Raw genomic sequence first — 25,993 nt, forward strand, 5'->3', positions numbered from 1 at the left:
GTGCGAGTTTTGAAATTACATACTTAACGTTTCCATAATGGTTTGAAATCTTCAGCCCGCTGAAGAATAGTAAGAAATATCTTAATGTGAATATGAATTCGATTGGTTCAGCGCTATCGCCGATCTGATGTTCAAGTGTTGTTAGTATAGTGGAGAAGTCGTATGGCCTCTACCACCACTCACATAAGTCTTGACCAGTCTTCAACACTAGGTCGACGCCTTCTGGGTCATCACAGTAATAAAAGTCTTTATCAAATTTAGTTCCCAGCAAACATATTCAGGATTTTTTTCGTAGACATCAGGGCCACTTAATTATTGATGAAGGTAGGGAATCCGGAACCAATCTTCATTAGAAATTCAACGATTAAGCTACAAACAGAAAAAATAAAAAGTTAAATAATGGAACTTTACAATTAGCTTTGCAGAGCTTATATTCGTATATATATTTATAATACTTACCATATACATATATACCATACACATATATAGAAGTGGAAAAAATGTGGCAACCAAATTTCATCATAAAGAATTGTTACATTTGTACAAACATAAAAAATACTTTCAAAGCAAACTTAAATAAATATTTATCACTAAGGCAATTCAGAACCCGCTCCCAATCGATTGTACACACTTTTCTAGACAAACAATTTGCTTAAGCGAATACATATGTGTTCCTCAAACAAGCAATATTATCAACGAATACACTATACAATTCAACTGGGACCTTTTAGTATAAAAGATATCTCGAACAGAGTAACGATTCTGCGCTTCACTTTAGACAATGTTGTTGAAAACTGCAATTTACCTTTTGGCAGTGGCATTTCCGGTCATCGATAGCACCTCCGATTATCACCTTCACAGTCTCGTCTGTGACACCACCAACACAAGCTTATACCACTCCACCGCTCGGCTACTACATACCGACACCAGTACCGGCTACCACAGCAAATTCGACGAGACGAGCGATGTCCAATGCTGTGAATGACGATACTGATGGTGGCAGGCGTAGAGTGCAACGAGTATTCCCGAGACGTCAACGCCAAACGCAGGGCAGCTAGCAGAAATAGACGCCGCGTTTAAATGATTCAAATAATGCCAAGATACAAAGATTAAATAAAACTTTTGAGAGTTAAATATAGATTTACAATAAATTCTCCAAAATTGAAAGCGTGTTTTCATATACTTGCAAGAAATTTCAAAAGGAATTAATCACGTTAGGCTATAATATCCTCGAGGTAATTTAAGACTGAAGCAATCACAAGTGTAATTTCGATAGCTGATATATAAATTTCTCCAATATTACATTCACTGCAATTTTTATAAGATCAGAGCCCAGCTTAGTTATATAGCCTAGTAAATTTTTTTTCAAATGATCAAGAACAATTTTGATGATCCCTTTTTGTTGGCCCTTTGGCAACCCCTTTTCATCGACTGGCGGATCGTCATTGTACAATAATTTCTCGAGAGAAACTCCTGAAAACTATAGTAGAGCTATACTAACAAAGAAACGGAAGACTCGAATATTAGTAGATGATGCAGAAAAACACTTGCCTTAAAAAACGGTTGTATATTAGGCCTAAGCTATAGCGCTTTTTTCAAAGATTGATCGTTTAATTAAGAAAAATATGTATAATTGTATTATTCCAATTAATGACCATCTGAAGCTATAACACTTTTCTATCTCCGTGGCAATTTGTGGACCATGAAGTTTGTAACACCCAGAAGGAAACGTCGGAGAGCACTCACTACTCCCGCAGTTTTCGAGATATCGATATGAAATTTTGTAGACGTTTTTTTCTTCCCAAGACCATTATAGCTTATAGCTGCCATACACATTGAACGATCAGAATGAAGTTCTTGTATAAAGAACTTTTTTGTTTGAAGAGATATCTTCACAAAATTTGGTACTGATTATTGCGGTAGAATCTCCGAAGAAACTGTTCAGATCGAATCACTTTAGCATATAGCTGAAATACAAACTACACGATCAAAATCTAGTTCTTCTATAGACACATTTTTTGGTGGAGGATATTATAGCTTGCAACCTCATCAACGCTTTTTCTTGGTTTTGTTAAAATTTGACATAAAACGAAGGCGAATGAGTCCACCTTCAGGACCCATGTCTGCGGCGCCAATTAGGGTTTTGGTGATGACAAAGGTTTCGTCACATTATAGCACAGTATACATTACCTATTTGAGATATAGTAAAGTGTTGTAGTATTTTGTACCATTCCTATAAGTTTCATAATTAGGCTATATTGGCTCAGCTGCAAAGACCAATTAAACATTGTAACTAAGACTAAGCTTGAATCCAGAATTTACACATCTGCAGTAAAATGCATTCAATATGTCAACGCTCGCCGTTTAGTGACTCTAAAGCGGCATAAAAAACCGTTATAAAAGCGTTACCACACAGTTCAAAATTATCAATTGATTTATAAGCTTCGTTGGTACAACAACTAAGTACAAACACAGAGATGTCGCTAAAGCTTAGCATTTTCATAGTGCTGTTAGCAGTTATATGCTGCTATACACAAGGCGTATTCGCCAAAGAGCAGCTAAGGGATAAGCAAGAACAAGCACAAGGCGCTTTAGAAAGCACCAACAGTAAATATACCGAAAACCAACTGTCGGAAACTAACAATGAAGCTGCAAACAATGTCGTGGACCAGTCAAAGCTTCAAACAGTGCTGAGGAATGGAACTCAAGATAACGATAAAGATGATGTTGATGGCCCCCGTCAACGACGCGCTAGACGCGGCAGGCGCCGCAATAGAAGACGTCGTGGCGGTAGGCGTCGCAGAAGGAGGGGACGTCGCGGTGGTAGACGTCGTAGACGCAGAGGTGGCAGAAGGAGAAATCGCAGACGAGGCTAAACAGTATGAGACGTAAATTAGAAAAATATCATAAAAGTATAATTAAATAAATGAAAAATTAATGAAAATGTATAAAGAATTTTGTGTAGTATTTGAAGTCTGTAGAGCTTTCAAATAGAAATCAAATGATCATTAGGCTCCTTATATGTATTTAAAGGTCGAGTAAATCTCAAACTTTCTAATGAAAACCCATTTCTGTCAAAGAAAACTAGACATACAACAAACAAAGTCGGATAGAAGTAGTGACGGCACTGTTGCCTTTACTCTCCGAATTTTAGGGTTATATAAAAGAACCCCACCAACTCTCAACTAACATCTCTTACACGGATCATCACCGGATTAAGTATGAATTTATAGGAAACTATAATAATGTCCATTTTACATTATCTGTAACTTGTTGGCCTTATCCAACAAATTTTGTGTTTTACTTAAGGGATTGCATCCACTTACAAGTCAGAAACAGAAGACCTTTTTTGATAATTTTTTTTAAGAGACATTTGATTTTATTAATAAAAAAAATAATAGATTTCAAGAATTTAATTGCCGGTTTTAAAAAAATTTAGATTCCCTTGATACCGTAGCCGATCTCTAGTAAAAAGGTGCCCGGTGGCAAGGAATTATTTTCTGCTTAAAATTACCTTTAATCCAAAAACCAAAAATGTTTGGTATTCCAATAGATGAATACAGATTATGATTGAGTCAAAGTTGTTTATTGTGAAAAAAATTTACATTTCAGAGTGGTTTCAAAAATCGAAATTATTACCAAAATCTTATTCTTTCGATGATTAACTGGCAAATATATTTGCGAAGGTCGTGTAAAAATTTCAAGTCGATCAGCCGTTACGGAGATATTTTTCTCACCGACTATGAAAACAGTGTAACGTTTGGAGAAAAACGTGTTTAAAGTTTTAGGAGCCGATTACAATAAGTTATAAAATTCTAACATATACGTTCATACCTCTGAAACTATTTGCGGATCACCTGCAATTATTCACAAAATATTTTCAAATATATGTTCTTTAGATATCTGCATGTATATGCAAAAACAAAATTCGATTCGCAAGTGGCTATAACCCCTTAAATTAAGCCATTTCTTAACATTAGAAATATGCTGAGTTTGACAAGTTTCCATAAATCGATTTGATCAGTAAAAGCTTATTGCTCTCACTTCGGCACCAGCTTCGTGAATGCCGAAGTTCATATCAGATATTTCTAACATTTGTGTCGCTTCATACACGATGCCTTCCAAGATACTGTTGAATAGCTTAAGATAATAGGTTTGGTAGTTCTTATCAATGTAGTATGTTAGGATTCTAGAACAGCAAATGGACATGTCTTGTATAATAATTTAACTGAGTATCATCTAGTATCACTGAAAAATACGTGGATATAACTACGAAAATCATAGCATGAAGCAGACCTCTAGGTCTAATGGTGTAGGCCAAAGTAGTTTATTCACACGGTGTAACGTTTTCAATTTATCCATCGTAAAAACATAATTCCAAACCATACTAAAGCAAAATTACTAGTGACGATACATGAGATGATAAATATCACGTAGGAACTATCGTATAATCCTGCGAATAGCACGATGTTCACAATAAACGATTTAAGCTCATCGCCCTCACTACCTTCCCCATTCGACAGAAAAATTAACTATGATTATACCCCAAACAAAATAAAAAAGGATTTCTTTTCCATAGAATGGATCCGCAGACTGTGAAGGATATATTAAGTTTGCCACGAAGTTTCCCAAAAGGAAACGTCGGAAACTTTGTGACGTGTATACATATATAATATTATCGAAACATTAGAGAAGATAACTGCCATACAAACTGATCAATCAAATCAAGACTTGTATTGAAAGCCGTTTTATTTAACAAATTATCTTTTTTTCCTCTTTTTTAACCATTATTACGTGCCTCTATGGTTTTAAGTATAGATTGACACAGAATTTACTTACAAGAGAGGTACCGAACTCCCTTTTTGTACGAAAGACATTTTTAATTTGTCAAGATAACTTCACGAAATTTGGCATAAATTATTGTCCAAGACAACACTACAATCCTCTAACAAAATCAAGATAGATATATTTTTATACCCTTTTATGCTATAAGAAATGCACCTGTGAAACCTGCAATCTTGCATTTAATTATGAAAAAAGTTTATCATCAGATCAGAGAACCCAACCCATATTCCTAATATTTACACAAATATATAATTAAACACTTAAACTTTTTTTTTCATCAGCAAATATTTATTACAATGTTTATGTTCGTACCGATTAAGATCCTGATCGCATAATTGTGTTTTAACCTGCTGCGGTTCCTGTTGCTGTTGCTGTCGCTGTTGGTGCTGTTGGTGCTGCTGCTCCTGTCGGCGTGGTTGGTGTTGTCGGCGTGGTTGGTGGCGGTGGTGGTGGCGGTGGCGGTGGTGGCGGTGACGTTGGAGTCGTTGGACTTGTAGGGATTAGCGTTATTGTATAAGTGACAGGTACGGTTGGTGCCACTATCGGGATCGGCGCGGCGGCCGCGCCACCGCCCGCGCCCGCCCCTTGATTTCCACACGTACCAAGTAACATACACATCTTTTGCATACCAAAAGCGTCAGAAGAACGCATTTGTGTTGCTACAAGTAGTAACAGTACGACTTTCAAAATCATTTTTAATAAACTTTTAACTTTTGTCGTATATTTACGGATTATCACTCGATTGTAATGCAGCTGGAGTGGTTGTAATATCAAACCAGCTCTTGCATCGGTATTTATACTAGTGAGCTTGGGTTAAACTTAGGTTGACATATAACAAAATTGCTCGAAAATTCGATGACTGTAGTGTGTTTTGTAACGAGAAACTATTGACCCATTCTCCATGGTTCGAATATATTATAGTACATTGTGAAATATATATGTACATATTTACTAAGTACATAAATGCTCCATTACTTCTAATTACTGAGTTTCATTTCATTCACAAAAACTTTGGAAGAAGCAAAAGCTCCCAAACGACACATTTGTATTTGAACAAGTGTTGGCGCAAAAGCGGCCCACCTCACAACTGAACGCGCTTGCCACTCAGCTATAAAAGCTACATGATGAGCCGAGTACAGCATCAATCGCTGCGATCAACTGACGAGCGATCACCAAAAGCAGACCGAAGCAGCTGTTTTTTCAGAAATGTCTTCAAAGATTATATACTTTTTGGCAGCGTTGCTAGCGATCTTTTGCTTGCTGCAACAAATTGAGCGCACTGCAGCCGCGAATACACAGCAGATTCGACGCGCTTTTGCGCATGAAAGGCTTGCAGCACGTAAGCAATTGCAGCAAAATACCAGGAATCAATTGAATACGAATCAATACAATAACCAAGACAATGAGGACGATTTTGATGAAAATGATGATAGGGTGGCGGAAGATGATGGCGATGCCAATAGTGAAGACGACTTTGCTAATTCGACTTTAAGGAACGAGAACGCGAAAAATGCCGCACAGGCGCAGGAACAAAACGAAGTCGAGGCTACTGTACGTCAACTCACCAACTCCGTGGAAGGCGTCGATAATGGGGGACGTGCACGTCGCCGTAGAAGGCGTGGTAGAGGTCGTCGTCGTGGTCGTAGAGGTGGACGCAGACGTCGTCGTCGCAGAGGTGGACGCAGACGCAGACGTGGTTAGACGTAAAATAATGGAAGTTGCTTAAGAAAATATTTTTGGAACAATTAAAAATGCAAAATACAAAACAACAAGAACAAGCTTTTTTTTACATTGAGTACCTTAAGTAACGAACAACGGGTATTTGTCAGTACTCGGTTTAACGAACAAAATGAAGAAGACATATATAGAAAGAGTTGAAAAAAAAGTGGTCAAAACAGAATTCAAAACAGGACATTCGAAACTTAAAATTCAGAAAAAACAATTACTATATTAATGTTTCTTTATGTTTTGTATTTCTTCCCTTTTGATTAAGTGTAAAATCAAGGAAATTCTGTTAAAGAGTGTCTTCCTATTTCGTCATTCTTAAAGCAAGATGAGGATACTTTGGCAATGAGGTGTAAAATTAAATTCTCGAGTTCGGCTTTTCCAAATGTAAATAACACTAAATTACACTGAAAAATAGTAGATTTGTTTTATCAAGTTGCTTACCCAATTTTGTATGATATTTCCACGTTCCAGTTTTTCTATAACATCTCTAGTTTTTGAAATGTGAATATATTACATTTTTAGCTAAAAATAACACAAAATTAGAAGTATTAAATATATTCCAGCAGTAAGGAGTCATCATATTTGTATTCCAACGACCTCGTTTCTTCATAGTGCGAATATCCTGATGAAAGCGTTCTCCTTGTTCTTCGATTAAGTCGCCTAAATTTTTCGGAAAGCGGTCTAAATGGCTGAAGAGGTAGTGCATATTGATGCTCATGTTATATCCTAATCTCCAGAAGTGTAACCTGAGCTGCTCAATATGTTGAATGTAGTCTGGAGACTTTTTATTTCCTAAGAAATTTTGCACACCCTAAATAATTTCTATCCATTCAGATTTCTCCTTATCTGGGCTTCCGTACCATCCAGGTTGTGAAATTTAACGCTTCTCAAAGAGTTTGAAGAGATGATAAAATTAATTCCTTTTAGCAAGTTTGGTTGATATAGCTTTATTGGCCTGGGAGTGGATCCACGTCCACTATTTAAAAATTTGTTTATCACAAGTGTTCCCACTACTGCGATTTCCTATACCAAATTACAATTTTTATAGTCTAGCAAGCATGTTGCTACAGAGTATAATACTTTTCTTCACCTAACGGTTGTTTGTATCACCTAAAACTAATCGAGCTAGATATAGGGTTACATATATAAAAATGATCATAATGAAGAGACGAGTTGAAATTCGGGTGACTGTCTGTCCGTCCGTCCGTCTGTCCGCCTGTGCAAGCTGTAACTTGAGTAAAAATTGAGATATCTTTATGAAACTTGGTAGACATGTTTCTTAATACCGTAAGACGGTTAAAATCGTAGGTGGGCGTAATCGGACCACTTCCACGCCCATAAAACGCCATTAATCAAAAACAAATAAATTGCAATAACTAAGCTCCACAATAAGATACCAAACTGTTTTTTGGTATATAGGATAAATTTTTTGTGAAAATGGGCGTGGTCCCGCCCCCTAATAGGTTTAGTGTGCATATCTCCTAAACCGCTAAAGCTATAATAACAAAATTACTACAAATAAATGTTTTAGCACCTCTATCGCCAATGTGAAAATGGGTGAAATCGGGTGGCAACTCCGCCGACTCCCCATATAAAGGTACTTAAAAATTACTAAAAGCGCTATAACTGAAGCACTAAATACTCCAGAGACATTAAATTTCATTTCTGGGATAGTATAAGATGACTTTGTAGGAACTGCATTCAAAATTAGGCAGGTATTAGGTACTGAATATGTGGACCTCAGTGTTTATAGTTGACTTTTACCGAAAATATCGGTCAATGTGTACGATATATAACTGAAATTCATATAACTAAATAAATAAATGAAAGTCCCACAGTAGTCCACAGTAGTGTTTTTTATGTCAAAAATGGGTTGAATCGGATCAACACTTCCTATGGCCCTTATATACCTATTATAAAGGTTTTTGAACTTCCGCATATATCGGCCAATATGTGAGTTATCTCAATGAAAATGAGAGAGCGTATTTTACTCATAACAAGGTATTTTTGTGCCTAAAATAGATGAAGTCGAGTGAAAATTTTACCAAGCGCTCATGTAACTAATATCGGGATTTTCAAACATTCGTCTGACCTTACTCCATATGATTGGGTATGGGCTGTGAGGTACCTTGATAAAATTGATAAAATCGGGTTAATACTACCCTCAACTTCCATATCCTACTTATAATGCTTTTCGCTATTCTAACCAGTTTCATACCGAATATGTCGGTCAATGAGTATTAATATTTTTTTTTCTCAAACGAGTAAAAGTAAAAGTATACATACCATTTGACTTTGCGAGAGTATGAAATGTTCGGTTACATCCGAACTTAGCCCTACCTTACTTGTTTTATTTTAATTTGCGGCTTAATTATGACATTTTTAAAATTACGGTTTCGCACTTTATCTATCACGATTAGTTTTAGGTGATGCAAACAACTAAATTATTATACCCTGTAGCAACATGTTGCAAGAGTATAAAAATCATCAACATCATTGATGGACAAAATCGTGAATGGATTACAATCAAATTTGGTATCATATTAACTTATTCTGAAGGTCATAGGCTCAGTTTTATTACTAAATTCTGTTTATCGTCAGCGATTATACGAAACTCATCCTGAAATGAGATATATCTATATACATACATACTATATGTATATAAATTACGTGTCACGTTTTGTCCGGAGTTATCTCCTTAACTACTGAACCGATTTTAGTCAAATTTAGCACACTCCAGGTCCAGGTTAATCCAACATAAATGGTAGGATAGTTTAAATCTCAAATTTTAAAAATTAAAAACAATTTATAAAAAAATGTATTTATTAATACAAGCATGTTTTCAAAAGTAAAAAAAATATTTAATAAAATTTTCAGTAAAATGCCAAATTTCATTAATTCTTCCATTGACAAATATTTGTATGAATCATCTTCTAAATTAAAGCTCAAGTAAAATCCCTCGTATTCTTATACCGGCTAAGTGTTTGCCTTTAATCGTAAATAATATTTTCACTGTATTAAATAGTTCAATGTATAATCATATCATAGCCATAGCATCGAATGACCGAATATATGTACTATCTATTTATAATATAAAAATTAATAACTGAATGTGATGCTAAGCTCAAATTTCGAGCACAGCCGAACCGATTTCGCTAATTCTTTTTAAGAATATAAAGTCTAAGAAGTAATAAATTTTCATATAAATATGAAATGTATAAAGTCTAATAAGTATTAAAGTAGCTTGAAATACGAGGATATGCTTCATTGTAATAGGCATATGTGGTTTAGAGCAAGAACAATTTATTTATATTGAGCTCAACCATAAAAAAACGTGTCTACTTAATTTCATTAAAATATCACACATTTTGACCAACCTAAACGGTTTAAAGTCAGGTGGAAGCTCGAAAATCTTTATATTATATTAGGTATATTGCTGGCAGAGAAATGGAAGGAATGGTTGCATTAATTTTTGACATTGCGCAGTTATACATGAGAACTAATTTTCAGGCAATTTTATAAACATATAAAAATAAACATATATACGGAGTTATGTCAGCCGGACGTTTCAAAATCCTGAATATCAGTTATATGCGGGCTAAGGCAAGTTTTTGTCCGATTTTATCCATTTTTTTTAAAGTCCCACAATGGCCAATATATGTGGTTTAAAGGCAACTGGAAGTTCGAAAATCTTTATATTAGGTATATGGGGGCTAAGGAAAGTATTGACGCGACGTAACCCATTTTTGACAAAAGGGTATTTTATTATCAAAGTAACATGCTCCCCTAATTTCAATTATATATCATAGCTGGACCGATGTTTTTGTTTGCAACGTCTTCGACCACGTCGACTACGTCTTCACCAACGTCAAGTAACATCATCTAGAAAACGAAACAATTGTATAGTTGTCACTGTAGGCGATGTCGTAGGAAATGGTGGTGGTGGTGATGTTGGTGTAGCCGTTGCCGTTGTAGGTGCGGCATTCGTTGGGCTAATTGTTTATTTATTCGTAAACGCCAATCGGCAATATACAGTAAAAGGGAATAATAATGTTATTATTAATATTAGTATTGCAGAATATAGTAAGTAACTTAAACAAAAATTTAATGAGACATAATATAGAGAATCCAAAGAGAAGAAACAAAATTCAGTTAACGTTAAAAATAATATAATATAATATAATCCGAGTTTGAGCCATTGTAGTAGTTGTATAGATGTCTTCTCAATTCAATATTGAAGCAAGGGATGGAATCTCCGAAGAACTGGATCAGAGGAGTCATGTCATTTACATAATTAGCTATCCTGTTTCTAGGACCATGTATGACATAGCTTTAAGTAACTTGGTTGTTTTAATAAAGCGTCTGCGTCTAAGACTTGGCCCATCTGTGATTATTTCAAAGCTGTCCTATACCTCAGGAGCCTCGATAAAACCATTTAACCACTTTATAAAAGAACATTAAGTCTGCCAGTTCGCGTCGAGCTGGTAGCGAGTTGATCTGGAACTTTTTCTTTAATTCCTCTACTGCTGCTGTTGATGTTTGCCTTGCTAAGAAAAATGACAGTGACTTGCAGAATTTAGAGTTTCATTAGTAATGTTTCATGGTCAACTTTGTCGAACGCCTTACTGAAGTCTGTGTATACTGCATGAACATTTGTGCCAGCATTCATAGACACAAGTATGTAGTTAATATAGATAAACAAATTAGTTGTTGTGGATCGTCCGCCAACAAATCCATGCTGACGGGTGATGATAATATCCTTGAAGGACGCTGCCAGTTGTGATAGGACCACTTTTTCACAGAGCTTCGCTAGTGATGATTGGATGCAGAATGGACGGTAGTTTTAGACGTCAGATCAATGTATTGGACAGACGTATGACTTTTTCCAACACGTTGGGAATGTCCCTTCTGATAGCGATTTACTAAAAATATGAGATATTGGCTCAAAGAGTTCTACCGCACAACCGCGTAGAAATATATTTGGTAGTCCATCGGGGCCTGCACTTTTATTTATATCTAGCGATGCTAGCTTTTTATAAACGTCATCAAAACTGGCATCCACGTCAGGTAAGTTGCAATTTACTCCAGAATTGTCATCATGATAAGTTGAAGCGGCAGGTACGGCCATTGAGTCTTGCGTATATCCAGCATCATTGGATGTATAGGTGTTCTCGAAAAAAGATGCAAATAAGTTGCTGATTCCTTCTCCAGTGTTTGAATTGAATTGTTTAATCGCACTTCCACCGATATAGGTATCTGTGTTGTTTTTTCTCTTATTCTTCATGAACTTCCAGAAGGCTCGCCTGTCCGTCTTGACGGAGTCTTCTACCTGGGCCACGTAATTTCGATAACCACTTAATGTTTGGCATTCATATCTTATGCTCGCAAACCACTTATGGTTAGGTCTTGTGCTCCTTTGTTTGTAGATTGCATGTGCCTAGTTTTTAGTTTTATTTTTTATATAAGTTCTAAGGTGAACCAACACGGATAGTTGATGGGTTTTTTTAGCATGCCGGTGAACGAATCTATCAACCCCTTCATACGCTTTTTGGTAAAATCAATTCCATTTATCATCTATACAGTCAAGTTTGTAAAGGTCGATCCAGTTCCTGGAATGGAATGCATAGATTGTTGTCGTTTATGACAATCAGCTCAGATTGAATGGAACGCTTTACTGCGATGAAAACTCCTTCTCCACTTTCAAGACCACTGACCATAGGATCCCTATCTTTTCTATAGATGTTGTAAGACCTGTCGACAACTTCACCATCAATTATTGACGTTTGGAGCCATGTTTCCGTTATGCATAAGATATCTGATTGACTACTGGCTGAGGCTGTTAAAAATGTGCTTAATTTAGTTCTGAGACCTCTCGTGTTCTGATAGTAGAACTGTAGAGTTACGAGTTGTTTTTTTTCTCGCGGAACGCGCGAAACTTTTTGTCCACAATCTTTGGTATTCCATGTACATATTTAATTGTTTTATTAGACGTCCCGTCTTCTGCCAGTGAATCTAATTTAGAGCGACGATTCTCGAGATGAGAAGGCTACGCGTGAGTTATCTGGTACCTTTGTTTTCAAGATGGTCCTAGCTTGACCTACTGATGTCGTTTCGACCAGCAGTGGACGATTGCGACCAGCATTTGGACGCCCTAGACGACGCATTTTGTAGTTCGGGATCTTGGCTGAGAGATCTGGAGGTAATATCGTTAACAGTGTAGCCCGATCATCCTCCAAACGCTCCTGTCCAGTAGCCTTGTTGGAGTCAGTGATCCCCAACAAGATGACATTTGCTTCGCGCCTTTTATGATCATTTATCTCAGCTATGACGTATTCGGTCATAAGAGCCTCTGATGTGGTATTTTTTAAGCATTTCTCGACTTGAGTAATTCCCTTGTCCAATGACGAACAGTGATTGGTTAGCGAGTTGTTTTGCTTTGAAATTTTAGCCACGTCATCTTTTGTAATATTCAGACATTTAGCGTGATTCCATTTTTCACAAATACTACATTGACGGCCAGGAAGGTTTTACTGTGTGTTTGGTGGGATTGGCAAGGAAGCATCTACTACGAGCTGCTCCCCTATGGCCAAACGCTAAATTCGGCCCTCTACTGCCAACAACTGAACCGCTTGAAGGCAGAACTCATCCAGAAGAGGCCATCTTTGATCAACAGAGGCCGAATTGTAGTATCTCAGGACAACGCCAGGCCACACACGTTTTTGGTGACGCGTCAGAAGCTCCGGGAGCTCGGATGGGAGGTAATGCACCCACCTTATAGTCAGGACCTGGCACCAAGTGATTACCATCTTTTCCTGTCCATGGTGAGAAGTTAGCCTCAAGAGAGGCCTGTGAAAATTGGCTCTCCGAGTTTTTTGCCAATAGGGACGCAGCCTTCTACGAGAAGGGTATAATGATGTTGGCAACATGTATACAAACAAAACGGCGCATATTTGACTTAAATCGGACAAATGTACACCAAGTTATCATCTTTTGAAAAACCCGAACGAACTTGACCTAATATATTATCGAACCATTATAGGATATAACTGCCATAAAACTGATTAATCAAATCAAGACTTGTATTGAAAGCTGTTTTATTTGAAAAATTATCTTCACGAAATTTAACATAGAAGATTGTATATGGCTTCTGGTCAAAGCTTATAATTAAATAAAAAGCAGTGGATCCTCATTTCGAGAATATTGCCTGCAGTTAGGTGTTTTTAACCATTATTACGCGGCACCATGAGTGCTTTTAAGGTTTTTAGTACAGATTGTCACGACATTTGGCATAAATTATTATCCAAGACAACACTACAATCCTCTAACAAAATCAAGATAGATATATTGTTATACCTTTTAATGCTATAAGAAATGCACCTTTGAAACCTGCAATCTTGCATTTAATTAGGAAAAAAGTTTATCAAACCCGATCAGAGAACCCAACCCATATTTCTAATATTTATACAAATATATAATTAAACACTTAAACTTTTTTTTCATCAGCAAATATTTATTAGAATGTTTATGTTCGTATCGATTAAGATCCTGATCGCATAATTGTGTTTTAACCTACTGCGGTCGTTGCTGGCGTCAAAAGTGAAGGAGATGTTGACGGCGGAGGCGTTATAGTAGTTCCACCTGATGGGCTTAGCGTTACTGTATAAGTAACAGGTCCGGTTGGTGCCGCTATCTGGCCGCCCGCGCCCAACCCGCCGCCCAAACCGCCACCCGCGCCCGCTCCCGCCCCTTGATTTCCACATGTACCAAGTAACATACACATCTTTTGCATACCAAAAGCGTCAGAAGAATGCATTTGTGTTGCTACAAGTAGTAACAGTACGATTTTCAAAATCATTTTTAAGAAATTTTTAATTTTTTTCGTATATTTGCGGATTATCACACGATTGTAATACAGCTGGAGTGGTTGTAATATCAAACCATCTTTTGCATCGGTATTTATACTGGTGAGCTTGGGTTAAACTTAGGTTGACATATAACAAAATTGCTCGAAAATTCGATGACTGTAGTGTGTTTTGTAACGAGCAACTATTGACCCATTCTCATGGTTCGAATATATTATAGTACATTGTGAAATATATATGTACATATTTACTAAGTACATAAATGCTCCATTATTTCTAATTACTGAATTTCATTTCATTCACAAAAACTTTGGAAGAAGCAAAAGCTCCCAAGCGGCACATTTGTATTTGAACAAGTGTTGGCGCAAAAGCGTCGCACCTCACAGCTGAATGCGCTTGCCACTCAGCTATAAAAGCTACATGATGAGCCGAGTACAGCATCAATCGCTGCGATCAACTGACGAGCGATCACCAAAAGCAGACCGAAGCAGCTGTTTTTTCAGAAATGTCTTCAAAGATTATATACTTTTTGGCAGCGTTGCTAGCGATCTTTTGCTTGCTGCAACAAATTGAGCGCACTGCAGCCGCGAATACACAGCAGATTCGACGCGCTTTTGCGCATGAAAGGCTTGCAGCACGTAAGCAATTGCAGCAAAATACCAGGAATCAATTGAATACGAATCAATACAATAACCAAGACAATGAGGACGATTTTGATGAAAATGATGATAGGGTGGCGGAAGATGATGGCGATGCCAATAGTGAAGACGACTTTGCTAATTCGACTTTAAGGAACGAGAACGCGAAAAATGCCGCACAGGCGCAGGAACAAAACGAAGTCGAGGCTACTGTACGTCAACTCGCCAACTCCGTGGAAGGCGTCGATAATGGGGGACGTGCACGTCGCCGTAGAAGGCGTGGTAGAGGTCGTCGTCGTGGTCGTAGAGGTGGACGCAGACGTCGTCGTCGCAGAGGTGGACGCAGACGCAGACGTGGTTAGACGTAAAATAATGGAAGTTGCTTAAGAAAATATTTTTGGAACAATTAAAAATGCAAAATACACAATAAATGCCACAATTCTGAATTCTAGTACGTATTCTCAAGATAGTCTGTTTCAGCTTCGTTAGAAAAGAGAACTTTTGTTGAAGCTTGCACGATCAGACTGTAAGCGACTGTAATCTTCGTCTAAGAAAGTAAACATTTTCTTTATATGAACGTTTTCTTATAAAAACAGCCGCAGAAGTCCAAATGTTTATATGTTGGTAGATTTTGTTGTCTTAGAGTAAAGTGTAGGGCAAATACAGGCTCGTTTATAAAATCTACGCATCAAATATTTCAGTGCGAAAAAATTGTATATGGGTTGTTAGTAGGAAATATTATATTTGCAGAGGTTGGTACAAACCCCTTATTATGGGGTATTAAAAGCTCGCAAGGTGGCTCTGTGTGAAAGGCCACCTTTTGAAACGATTATCATTGAATGCAAAATAAATAAATATATAAGGTCTAGTAAAAATAAATCTAATATTTAAAAGATGGTTTGACACTAGTCGCGCGTTGTATAAGTGTTTTACGTTATAAAGTGTTAGAAATATAAAATTTAGTACTAACAAGTAAAGAAGGGCTATGTAAAAAGCAAAGGGGGAGGAACACCTTCAGGTTTAAGCAAAACTTTATATCAAACTAAGGAAAATATCGCCGTGATTTCATCCATTTAAGAAAAAACTGTTATTAGAAAGAGATTCTTGCTAAATTTCATTAAGATTCTTATATCTAAATTTAGTTGAAATCCGTAAAATAGTTTCTGAGATATAGGATTTCACCTTGTTGTTCATTTATTCCGCGAGTTATCGTACTTTCAGTAGTTTTCAACAAAACTTTTATATGGCGAGATGGCGTGGTTATTATCTGATTTCGCCTATTTTCATTTTATCGTAAGAGAGGTAACAAAGACTTGTTCTCTGCGAATTTAGGTGATATAGCTTTATTGGTTTGGAAGATTTATACATTAAACTTATTAGGGGCGGGGGATGATCTGCTTTCATAAGGTCACACTCTTATCTCAGACCTGTACTCTCAACAATTGAACCATTTGAAGGAAGTAACTGCTCAGAAGCCGGCCAATATATCGATAGTGATTTGCCAAATGCACAGGGAGCTTGGTAAGAGGGTTCTTATGCATCCACCTTGTAGTCCAGATCTGACACCAAGTGATTGAGGAAAAATTCGCCGCAAAAGAAGTTTGTGAAAATCGACTGTCTCAGTTTTTAGCCAATAGGTATGATGGTTTCTATGATAGTGGTATTAAAAAACTTCATACATAGATATTTAGTATCAAGTATAAATACCGAGCAAACGATACAAGTTCGTCTCATTCGAAAGTACAAAATAATTAGGAATGTAGAACGAACCTTTATCATTCAGAAGCGATTTAAAAATCGAATATGCTACGGATTCCTGGGTCTACTTGGAGCCATGAACCAATTTTTGTGAGTATAGCGATGCTCTCAGAGAGATTTCGGTATGAAGAATAAGAATTGTTGCTATCAGAGTCTGTTTTTAAAGCCGCATTTGCTTAAAATTAAAACATAAAACCGGATCGATGAGTTTTAACCCATATTTTAAAGTATGCCTGTTACTGGACTTAAACTTTAGAGATATATTTCAATTTTTTATTACAACTGAATAGAAGTAGCAATAAATGATGTTCCTAGGTAATTTCAACTGTCATTTAAAATGGTCTGCTTTTCAAGTTTACTTAGCTCACGGCGTACATTTGGTTGTTGGTAATTTTTTTATTTTTTTTAATAAATTCAATTATTGGAAATTAATTTCATCATAAGCATTCGACTTCCATTGTGAAAGAAAAAAGTTTTCCCAATTTGCTTTAACGTCTGTACCGATGACTTGGACCAAAAATAATCTGCTGATGGAAAATACACACACGCATATATAAGTATAAGAATCAGAAATTCACTGCACGTGTACATATGTATATAATACATGCTTTATATTTAATATATAGACATATTTGCCAATAAAAAAAAACAACAACGGCACAACTTAACATGTTAGAATAATCGATTTAGTACACCCATCAAATCGCCTCAACTTGGTGGGTGGAGTTTTCCAATGTCCACAATACACCCATATAAGTTTTATATGTACATATATATACCCCACACACACACTCCATATATGTATATACATGTATGCATGTATGTACATGTTCGTATTTACGCATATGCGCAACATCGTCAACGCCAATGTGTAGGCGCTTATGTACCCACACATCGCTGTATGTGTGCCTGAGCTCCATGTACATATATGTGTGAAGTCATTTATATGCGTGTATTTGTGGCGCATACACCCGGTGAGGCAGACAAATGTAGCGTCCAATCAGAATCGAAGTTGTACACACGCTGCAACCGACACACTTTCGCCGACCCATCCCGGCATCGCTCCCTACTCGACAACTCATGTGGGAGTACACATGCCACACTATACATATATAATTTGTATATAAGTGACATTTACAAGAGAAGAAAAAATCGAATATACCTAAATATGTACAACAAGTGAAGCGTGAAGCATATAAGATGAACGTGCGAATTGGAGAAAAATAAGTAACAAAAGAAAATCACAGACAATTTTTATATTCATATACATATACTTGCATATACATAAATATATACATTCGACTACGTGTGTGGTAAATAACAACTGGCAGCACCCACATTCGTATAAGAGGCTATATGTAGATGCTGGTAGGGATTTTTTGTTTTTAATGTGTACATGCTCTCCAAAGGAACCTATGCTTATTCGTGTGTTATTGATGTAGAGACAAAGCGCTAAAAAAAAGTTTAAAAACATGTCGAATTTTAATTTAATTACAATATTGCAATATCTAGATAAAAAGAAATAAAGCTCTTAGCTACAGTCACATTAATTTATAATTAATTGGCATTAATCAATCACTGCTCTTGCGTGATAGTATCAAACGTAGCGTGTAATAATTTATAAAACACGTGATCCTTGTAATCTCGAGGTGCACAGAGAAAGAGAGTGAAAAAGGTGTCCTAAGTATACTAAATTTGACAATCTTCGTAACCCAATTGCACCAATAATTGCATTCACCGGTAATTTCCATATCAAGATCATACTCCAAATACCTCGAAAATATTGTGCAATTTTTTTTTCTCGATCTGCTGGAAAGCAAAGAGTTGATACTCTCGTCTCCTCTAAGAATATGTAGCATAGTTAATTTTTTGCGCTGCCGGCGAAAGAAAAAAACGTTAACTTCTATTCCAACAAAGCTAGAATACCCTTCACAATACAAAAAATAATAATATATGCCATAGTGATACTATCTAAAAAATTTGTTCAGATAATATTGCGTTGCTTTTGGGAACATTTCTATATCCCCAATTCGTCACGATATCTTGTCAAATAAAAAAGTTTTCCAAACAATAACTTGATAGTGGTCCAATATCGGCGGTTGCAAAAGATGAGCGGCTTCTTAGGAAAAAAAGGATGTGTTCAAAGTTTTAGATCAATAGACGAATATGGCTAATTCGACTCAGCTCGTCACGCTGATCGCTTATATGCATATTTTATAGGGTCTCCAATGTTATAACCCTGTTCAGTGTATAACAAATGAGTCTAAAAAAAATATGTATAGTTTTATATTTTTTTAAGTTTTGAGTTACTACACCCATTTTCAGTCTGAAATAGACATATGACTACTCCATTTGAATAAGCAATCTTAAGTTTTGTCTTCGTTTAGAAGTCTAAGAAAATAAAAACCGACAGCTAACTGCTGCGTCTTTCTCATTATCAACCTCTTCATTAAGTTGAAATTCGCAGCATTACCAAACTAAGCCTAATAATTATTAAGAAAAGTTTTATAGAGTTATGTACATTTTTACGCAATCTATTCTAGTCGCTTAAGAACAGACAAACAAATCTGACGAAAATAATTCACGGTTCCCTTGAATTTCCAAAGAGTTTACGGCAGAATGATAGCGAGATTTGAGGTTTACAAAATAATATCCCACAAAGTATTGTTTAGTAATTTTATTATAATAACTGGAGTATTACATTTCTAAAACCAGAAGAATTTCAGACAGAATATACCCTTTGCTATAGATTTTCAAGTTTTATGAAAAATTCTATTGTACTTCAAAATGATCTAACCTAATCCATAAAACTTAAGTTGCTTATTGGTTTCAGTAATCCAGTATTTACAGAAAAATGGGGGTTAGCTCAGGTCTCTTAGTCCGTTGGCAGGCCTGCTACCTTGGTCTATAAACTGTCATAAAAATATACACATTTATAACGAGAGCCGCTCGCTCCCTGACAGACGCCCGCTATAGCCGTCATTATCATGTAAACAGCCCCTACGACCTTCCTCGCAGAAGGATTGTGTTGTGTGAAGTTTATTGTCCTACGCTACAATCGAAGTTAGAGGAAATACTATATATATATATATATATAATATATAATTTTTAAACCTCGTTGGTCTCTCGCTTTGTATTACCATAGTAGGATATATGTACTTAAACTCCTATTCTCTAAGCCAATATAAAAATGCTTATAATATCACAAACTCAAACATTTTTCCAAGTATTGTGAGTCTCTCCATAATCTCTCATGCGGTGTGGTATTAAAATTGTTACAAAACACTTTTAATTTTATCCAAACAGGCATGTTATTAGCGCTTACCTCTTTGCTAATCATTTGTACGAGCTTTTTGTCTAGTTTTTTTATGACAAATAGATGTTCCTAAAAGATTCAGATCACCTGTGGGCGACTGTTGCATCGACGCCAAGTTTAACCGCATTTCCCAAAAACCCAAAAACATAACTCAGAAAAAAAGTTTGCTTCCAAAGTCACGAAAAAGAAGCAACAGTTGCAATAACAACGGCGGCGACCTTGGCACAATCGACGGCATTTCAAAACCGCCACTGCTTCATTACGTAATTCTGGCAAATTTTCAAGATGCCGCCCTCATATTTTTTAATAGCTTGACTGAAGTGTTAGATAATTGAAAATGTATATCAACCGATTTATGGCTACAGCTAAAGTCGGCAGTGTGGCTACCGCCAAAAACTTCATGCGAAATTTCGGAACTAACTTTTCGCCCCGGTTAGTGGCACGATACGCAATGTAGCTCACCCTTTAGTTTTTGTAGCGCGCTTATGAAAGTTTATTTTATAACTTTTGTTGCACAAATTCTATTTGTTTCTTTAAAGACACACATACCCGCCAACACACTTAAAGAGTCTGGAAAATTGGTTAGCAGGCTGCAAAGTTGGCAACCATACCGCCAGACAATCAGCTGCTAGACAAGCTAACAATTTTAAAACTCATTTGCTGCCGCAACGCAAAGAACATAACCGTACCGCATGACGTCACACGACCCGGTCATGGCGCACAAACACACGCACTTTACCGTTACTTTGGCAACCCGAACAACCTAATTTCGAATCAAAGTTTCTTTGTACCAGAACAAAGTTCGCTAACAGTTGGGGAAAAAGTGTGAAAACTTTAGGAGACACTAGTTCGTTGAACTTCATTTTCCAACTTAAAGAGGCGCTAAATAATTTTGCTGGAAAAAATTTAAAACGCATGCAGAAGAACAACAACAACAAGCGTATATAAAAGCCTGACTTGATTTGTACATAAGTGGCACCTTGTAGCACTTAAGCGCCCTTTATTTAAAATTCAGTATTCTCCATTTTCCAAGCGGCTTACTTATACTTTTAGGTTACTTAAAGGTTTCATAAGTAATCCCTGGTAATATTGAATCTTTACAGAGAATTGTTCCATTGAACTATGTCACTTAAACCAAAAAAAAAACCTTCAATCTCGGTGCTAGATCTGCTAGTCTATCAATCAGGTATTATCACGATATATATGCCGGACGTATATTAAGTAATTATACTTGTGCGCTTTTTTTTTCAAGCTTCAACGTTTAATTAAGAAAAACGCATACAATAATATTATACAAAATGTTGCCCATCTGAAGCTATAACATGTTCCCATCTTTCTGGAAATTTGTGAATTCCATCGAAATGGAAGTACGCCAACTTTACGGCCAAGTATTTATAAACCATATTTCAGCGATAGCGTTCTGCATCGCACGGAATAAGTGGTAGTTAGAAGGTGTAAGAGCTGGGCTATATGGCATTTGAGGCGAAACTTCCAACCGCTAGTTGCCAGATAGTTTTTAACCAGTCTTGTAACATCAGGCCGAGCGCTGTCAAGATGGAAAAATACTACCCCGAGTCTAGTTGGAATTTCAGGGCCCTTTGATGAATGGTTTCACTCATAACTTCCACTAAAATACGATGACTTAGGGCAGAGCTTTTCTTTATATTAAAGTAATGAAGAAGAACCCTTCATAAAAGACATATACTGAAAAAGATACTACTCAAGGACATAAGCTTTCCAACGCATGTTTAGGATATTGGAACAATCGTATAATAATCTCTTTGCTAACCGCACGAATATAGTTATAGATATTATAATTATCATATACTAAGTATAACCATTTCTGCTGGACAGTTAGATGAACTTTTCAGCCTATTTTGCTGCTTCTTTGTACTCTTCAAATTCAAATACTCCTTAATAGGGAGAAGTTCACAGCCAGCGAACTCAAAATAAAACCGCAATGTAAGTCCACATAATAGTACCCTTAGGAAGAATTTCGAAAAAAAATACGTTCTTAAACGGTTATCAGTTTACTGGATCGCTTTCCTCTCTTTTACAATTATCTTGTGAATGTAAATTAGACTATGAAACTGCACTCAAAAATATCTCATGGTAATCGGTAGTAAAAATCCATTTTCCCCTAGTTAATATCTGACGAAGAGGTTAGTTTAATTTTGCTGGAAAACATGATATGTTAAAAGAAGGAAAGGATCGTTCTCCAAAGTTAATACAAAACGTAAAACTGTTTGAAAAAAGGATAGAAATAGATATTATGACAGTATCGTTCCGTGACTGTTAGAGTATGACGTCGTGAATGAACATCAAGAAAATACTTTAACTAAAATTAGAATACCCTTCACAGGTGCGTTTCTTGTAGCGTAAAAAGGTATGAAAATATCTTTATCTTAATTTTGATCGATTAGTTTATACAGCAGCTATATATGAACAAATATTTCGGAGGTTGTCTAATGTCTAAAATAAGTTACTCATACAAGGACTTGATTTTAATCTTCCAATGAATGAGCAGGTTTTTTGGGTGAAAAGGACGTGTGCAAAATTTAAAATCGATTTCACAAAATATAAGGGACTAGTTCGCGTATACTCGTATACAGACAGCTGGTTACGCTGATCATATATATAAATACAATACTTCAAAGGGTCTCCGATGCTTCTTCTATACTTACAAATCCACCCTTTTCAAGGTATAAAAACGTCCCATGTACTACCTAATTCTAACAGCTTACAGTTAAGTAGGCGCTTTTCATTCTTCCTTAACGCAGCATGTCGTATTATGAAATCTATCATTCTTGATTTGTTCCCTTCTACTTTTCAGCGCAAAATCAATCATTCTGTGAGCAATTCTGTATTTGCACAGAACGTGCTTCCTCCACGCATTGCCCAACCTCATTCTCTCTTGTCGCAATTCAACGATTGAGTAGCTATCGAAACCGTTAAGCAAACAAACCGCAGGCGTTACACTTGTCAATTTTATTTCATTGTTGTTTTGTATTTACATTTTTGTTTGTGTTCCATTGTATTTGTTTGCTTGTCAGCTTATTTGATTTTATCGGAGATCTGGGTGTTTGTTAGGTAAATAAGTGTTGTAATGTCATATGATATCGGTTTGTGGCTATAACTGTCAATTGGCACGTCTTTTTTATTTGACTTTGTGTGTTGTTGTTCTTTTTAGATGCACTACTGCTTGAGAATTTGGATATGCCGCAAGCTTAAACACCTCAACACATATTTGTCGCATTCTCTTAAAATATTTGACTAGCCCATATTGGTCGCGCGTGTAAGCCGGAAATATTGAAACATATGTTAGAAAGTAAATACCATAGTTACAAAAATGTGTAGAAATACTTTTATTCTTCTTCTTCATTATTTCTCAAGCAATCTTGTTCGAGAATGCAATAGTGCCGAACATTTAAATACTTGCTGCTAAGTTGCAACGGTTTCGAAGACTAATGACCAGTACTTCTTCAATCGTACATACTGGTTTAAAGGATTTAGAGACCGTAATCAGCAAGTAATCATAAAACATCTTTAATGTTCCGGCAATTTAAGGATTTTTTCGATAAAGTAGAAAACGCATCTTTTTGATTTCGTCGATCCCGTACCGATAATTTTGACTTCAACGATGCACCATGCTCTGGTAGGCCAAAAGTCCAAAATATCGATAAATTAAATGAAATCGTCCTTTAGGCCTGTTTCGATTACTAGGAAAATTGCACAAAACACCATTTGAAACCATTTAAATCAAATTGGATACTTAACGAAGGTCGACGTGTTCATGTCCTTCGAGTTAATGCAAAAAAATTAACCGAATTTCCTCGTACGAATCGTTGCTGAATCACAAAAAATCAATCCATTTCTAAAACGTATGGTTTTACTGGCGTCAAGCGAAGACGGTCGTAGTCGAATTCTGATGAGCCAAACTAACACTGGCAATAAGGGAGGTTTTGCTATGTGTTTGGTGGGATTGGCAAGGAATAAATTACCATGTGATGCACACCTACTGCCAAATTCTTAATTTTGAATACATTTTTATTTTACTTCTGAAGGAAGCAATCGTGGAAAAGAGGGCAGCTTTGGCCAATATGAGAACAATGGCGTTTCGTCCAGACAAAGCCAGACCACACACGTTAATACTGGCTCGCTAGAAGCTGCACCTTATAGTCCGGAACTGGCAACGAGGGATTAGTACCTATTCCCATCAATGTCGAATGATTTTGTTGGTTAAACTTTGAAAGCTTGTTAAAATCGATTGTCCCAGTTTTTTGCAAATATGAACGAAGGTTTCTTTGAGAGTGACGTTATAAAATTACCTTCAAAATGGCAGCAAGTCATCGAAAAACTTCTAAATTAGATCTTTCTAACTATGCTAAACACAACCTTCTATTCAATGCAAAAATAGTCCAATTCTTTTTACTATACCTGTTATACTACATATTATAATATATAATAGTTGAAATTAAAGCTTCCTTAATGATTTTTAGAAAATTTCTTCAGACTTCCTAAAACATTTTATAATTGTTTACGCTCGAAATTATTTTTTGCCTTTACCCAAGCGTGGTAGCGGCAAATCATTTAGATTAAAGGAAATCTATCTTAGAATTAAATATGCTATAAATAAGAGTCTCACGTTTCTTTAATTACCTAAACTGTTGAAGCTTTCATCATCGAATGTTAAGTATTTATAAATACTCTCTGAAAACTTTCAATAAGTCGCCAGTTAAGTTAAGCTACAACAATGGACTAAAAAATCGTACCCCTTAGTGCTCATGGGAACAACTGCAACGATTACGCAAAAGTATTGTACTATGTAAAAATGTACTCATTCTCGAGAACTCATCGAACTACCTAAATTAAGCTATTGTAAAAAAGAGGCTCTTTTACTTTTAGATATTATTTATGTCTCGCGTATTACAAAATCTAGAGAAATCTACAGAACTTAGCTGAAGGTTACACCAATCAGTAAATTCGACCAATTTCTCTAAGAAAAAATTGTAAAAATTCATCTTCTTAGATTATCACAGTTGTCAAACTGTCGTGTAAACTCGTATGTTCTTGCTTGTTTGTCCAGTTATCCTTGTGTAATTAAACTGTCCACCTAAAGAGAGCATACAAGTACCTTTTCATGCATACATGTAAAATCGATTGTAAAAGGTTGTCATGTGAATTGGAACAGCTGATTAGGATCACAAGCGAACTATTGAAAAATGCTGTATTACATAAGTTATTTATGGGCTGCAAATAAAAAGGCAGCAAATAAGCAGATCAAAAATCCTGGACAAACGGATGCCTGCGGGGATTACGGGATGCAAACGATGATTAAAGTACAAAAAGCTGCACGACCATCGGCCTCAAGCCAAACATTTGAATCACAAACTTAATAGAAACATATTTACATAAACCAGTACCTGCCTGTAGATCTGCTGCTCAGCAAAAAGGGACAAATAAAATCCACACATGACGTCAAGCAATTTTCTTATGCATGCAAGATAAGCGATAAGCAGCATTCTTGCTGTCCTCTCATATACTTATATGTATATTTATGTATGTGTGCGTCTACAAGTTAAACGTTACTTACTGGTTATTCCTGCACTTACTTAACCTTTAAGCCACTCGCTGGCTCGTTTTCTACCTGCCAGGCAATTCTTTTTTCCAGCAGCGAATTTTCACTTGATTTATGGCTTAAAGATGAAGTGTGGATTTCGGGCGTCTATGCGAGTAAGTGCTGATAATCCAAGGGCATTACTAAAAGCATTGTGCTTTGGGGGGATGGCAAGAGAGAAGAAAGTAAAAATGGTTGATTTTGTAAAAAACGGAATATTTTTCAAAAA

The 25,993-nt window shown here is 36.3% G+C and overlaps 2 protein-coding genes across 2 annotated transcripts in view; one reads left to right on the forward strand and one right to left on the reverse strand.

The window, feature by feature from the left end:
• The window catches only part of LOC106616323 (kelch-like protein 5), a 167,729-nt gene that overhangs the window by 67,136 nt on the left and 74,600 nt on the right, over window positions 1-25,993 (forward strand). The window lies entirely within an intron of this gene.
• On the reverse strand, window positions 5,188-5,538 carry LOC138857519 (platelet glycoprotein Ib alpha chain-like). The gene has a single exon (XM_070110295.1). It carries the CDS (start codon window positions 5,536-5,538, stop codon window positions 5,188-5,190), a length of 351 nt encoding a protein of 116 aa, XP_069966396.1.

This window comes from Bactrocera oleae, chromosome 5, assembly GCF_042242935.1.
Source record: "Bactrocera oleae isolate idBacOlea1 chromosome 5, idBacOlea1, whole genome shotgun sequence".
NCBI classification, from domain to species: Eukaryota; Metazoa; Arthropoda; class Insecta; order Diptera; family Tephritidae; genus Bactrocera; species Bactrocera oleae.

What these genes read in the sequence shown, in the direction of transcription:
- LOC138857519 (XM_070110295.1), bottom strand. Translation starts at nt 5,538, where the DNA reads ATGATTTTGAAAGTCGTACTGTTACTACTTGTAGCAACACAAATGCGT.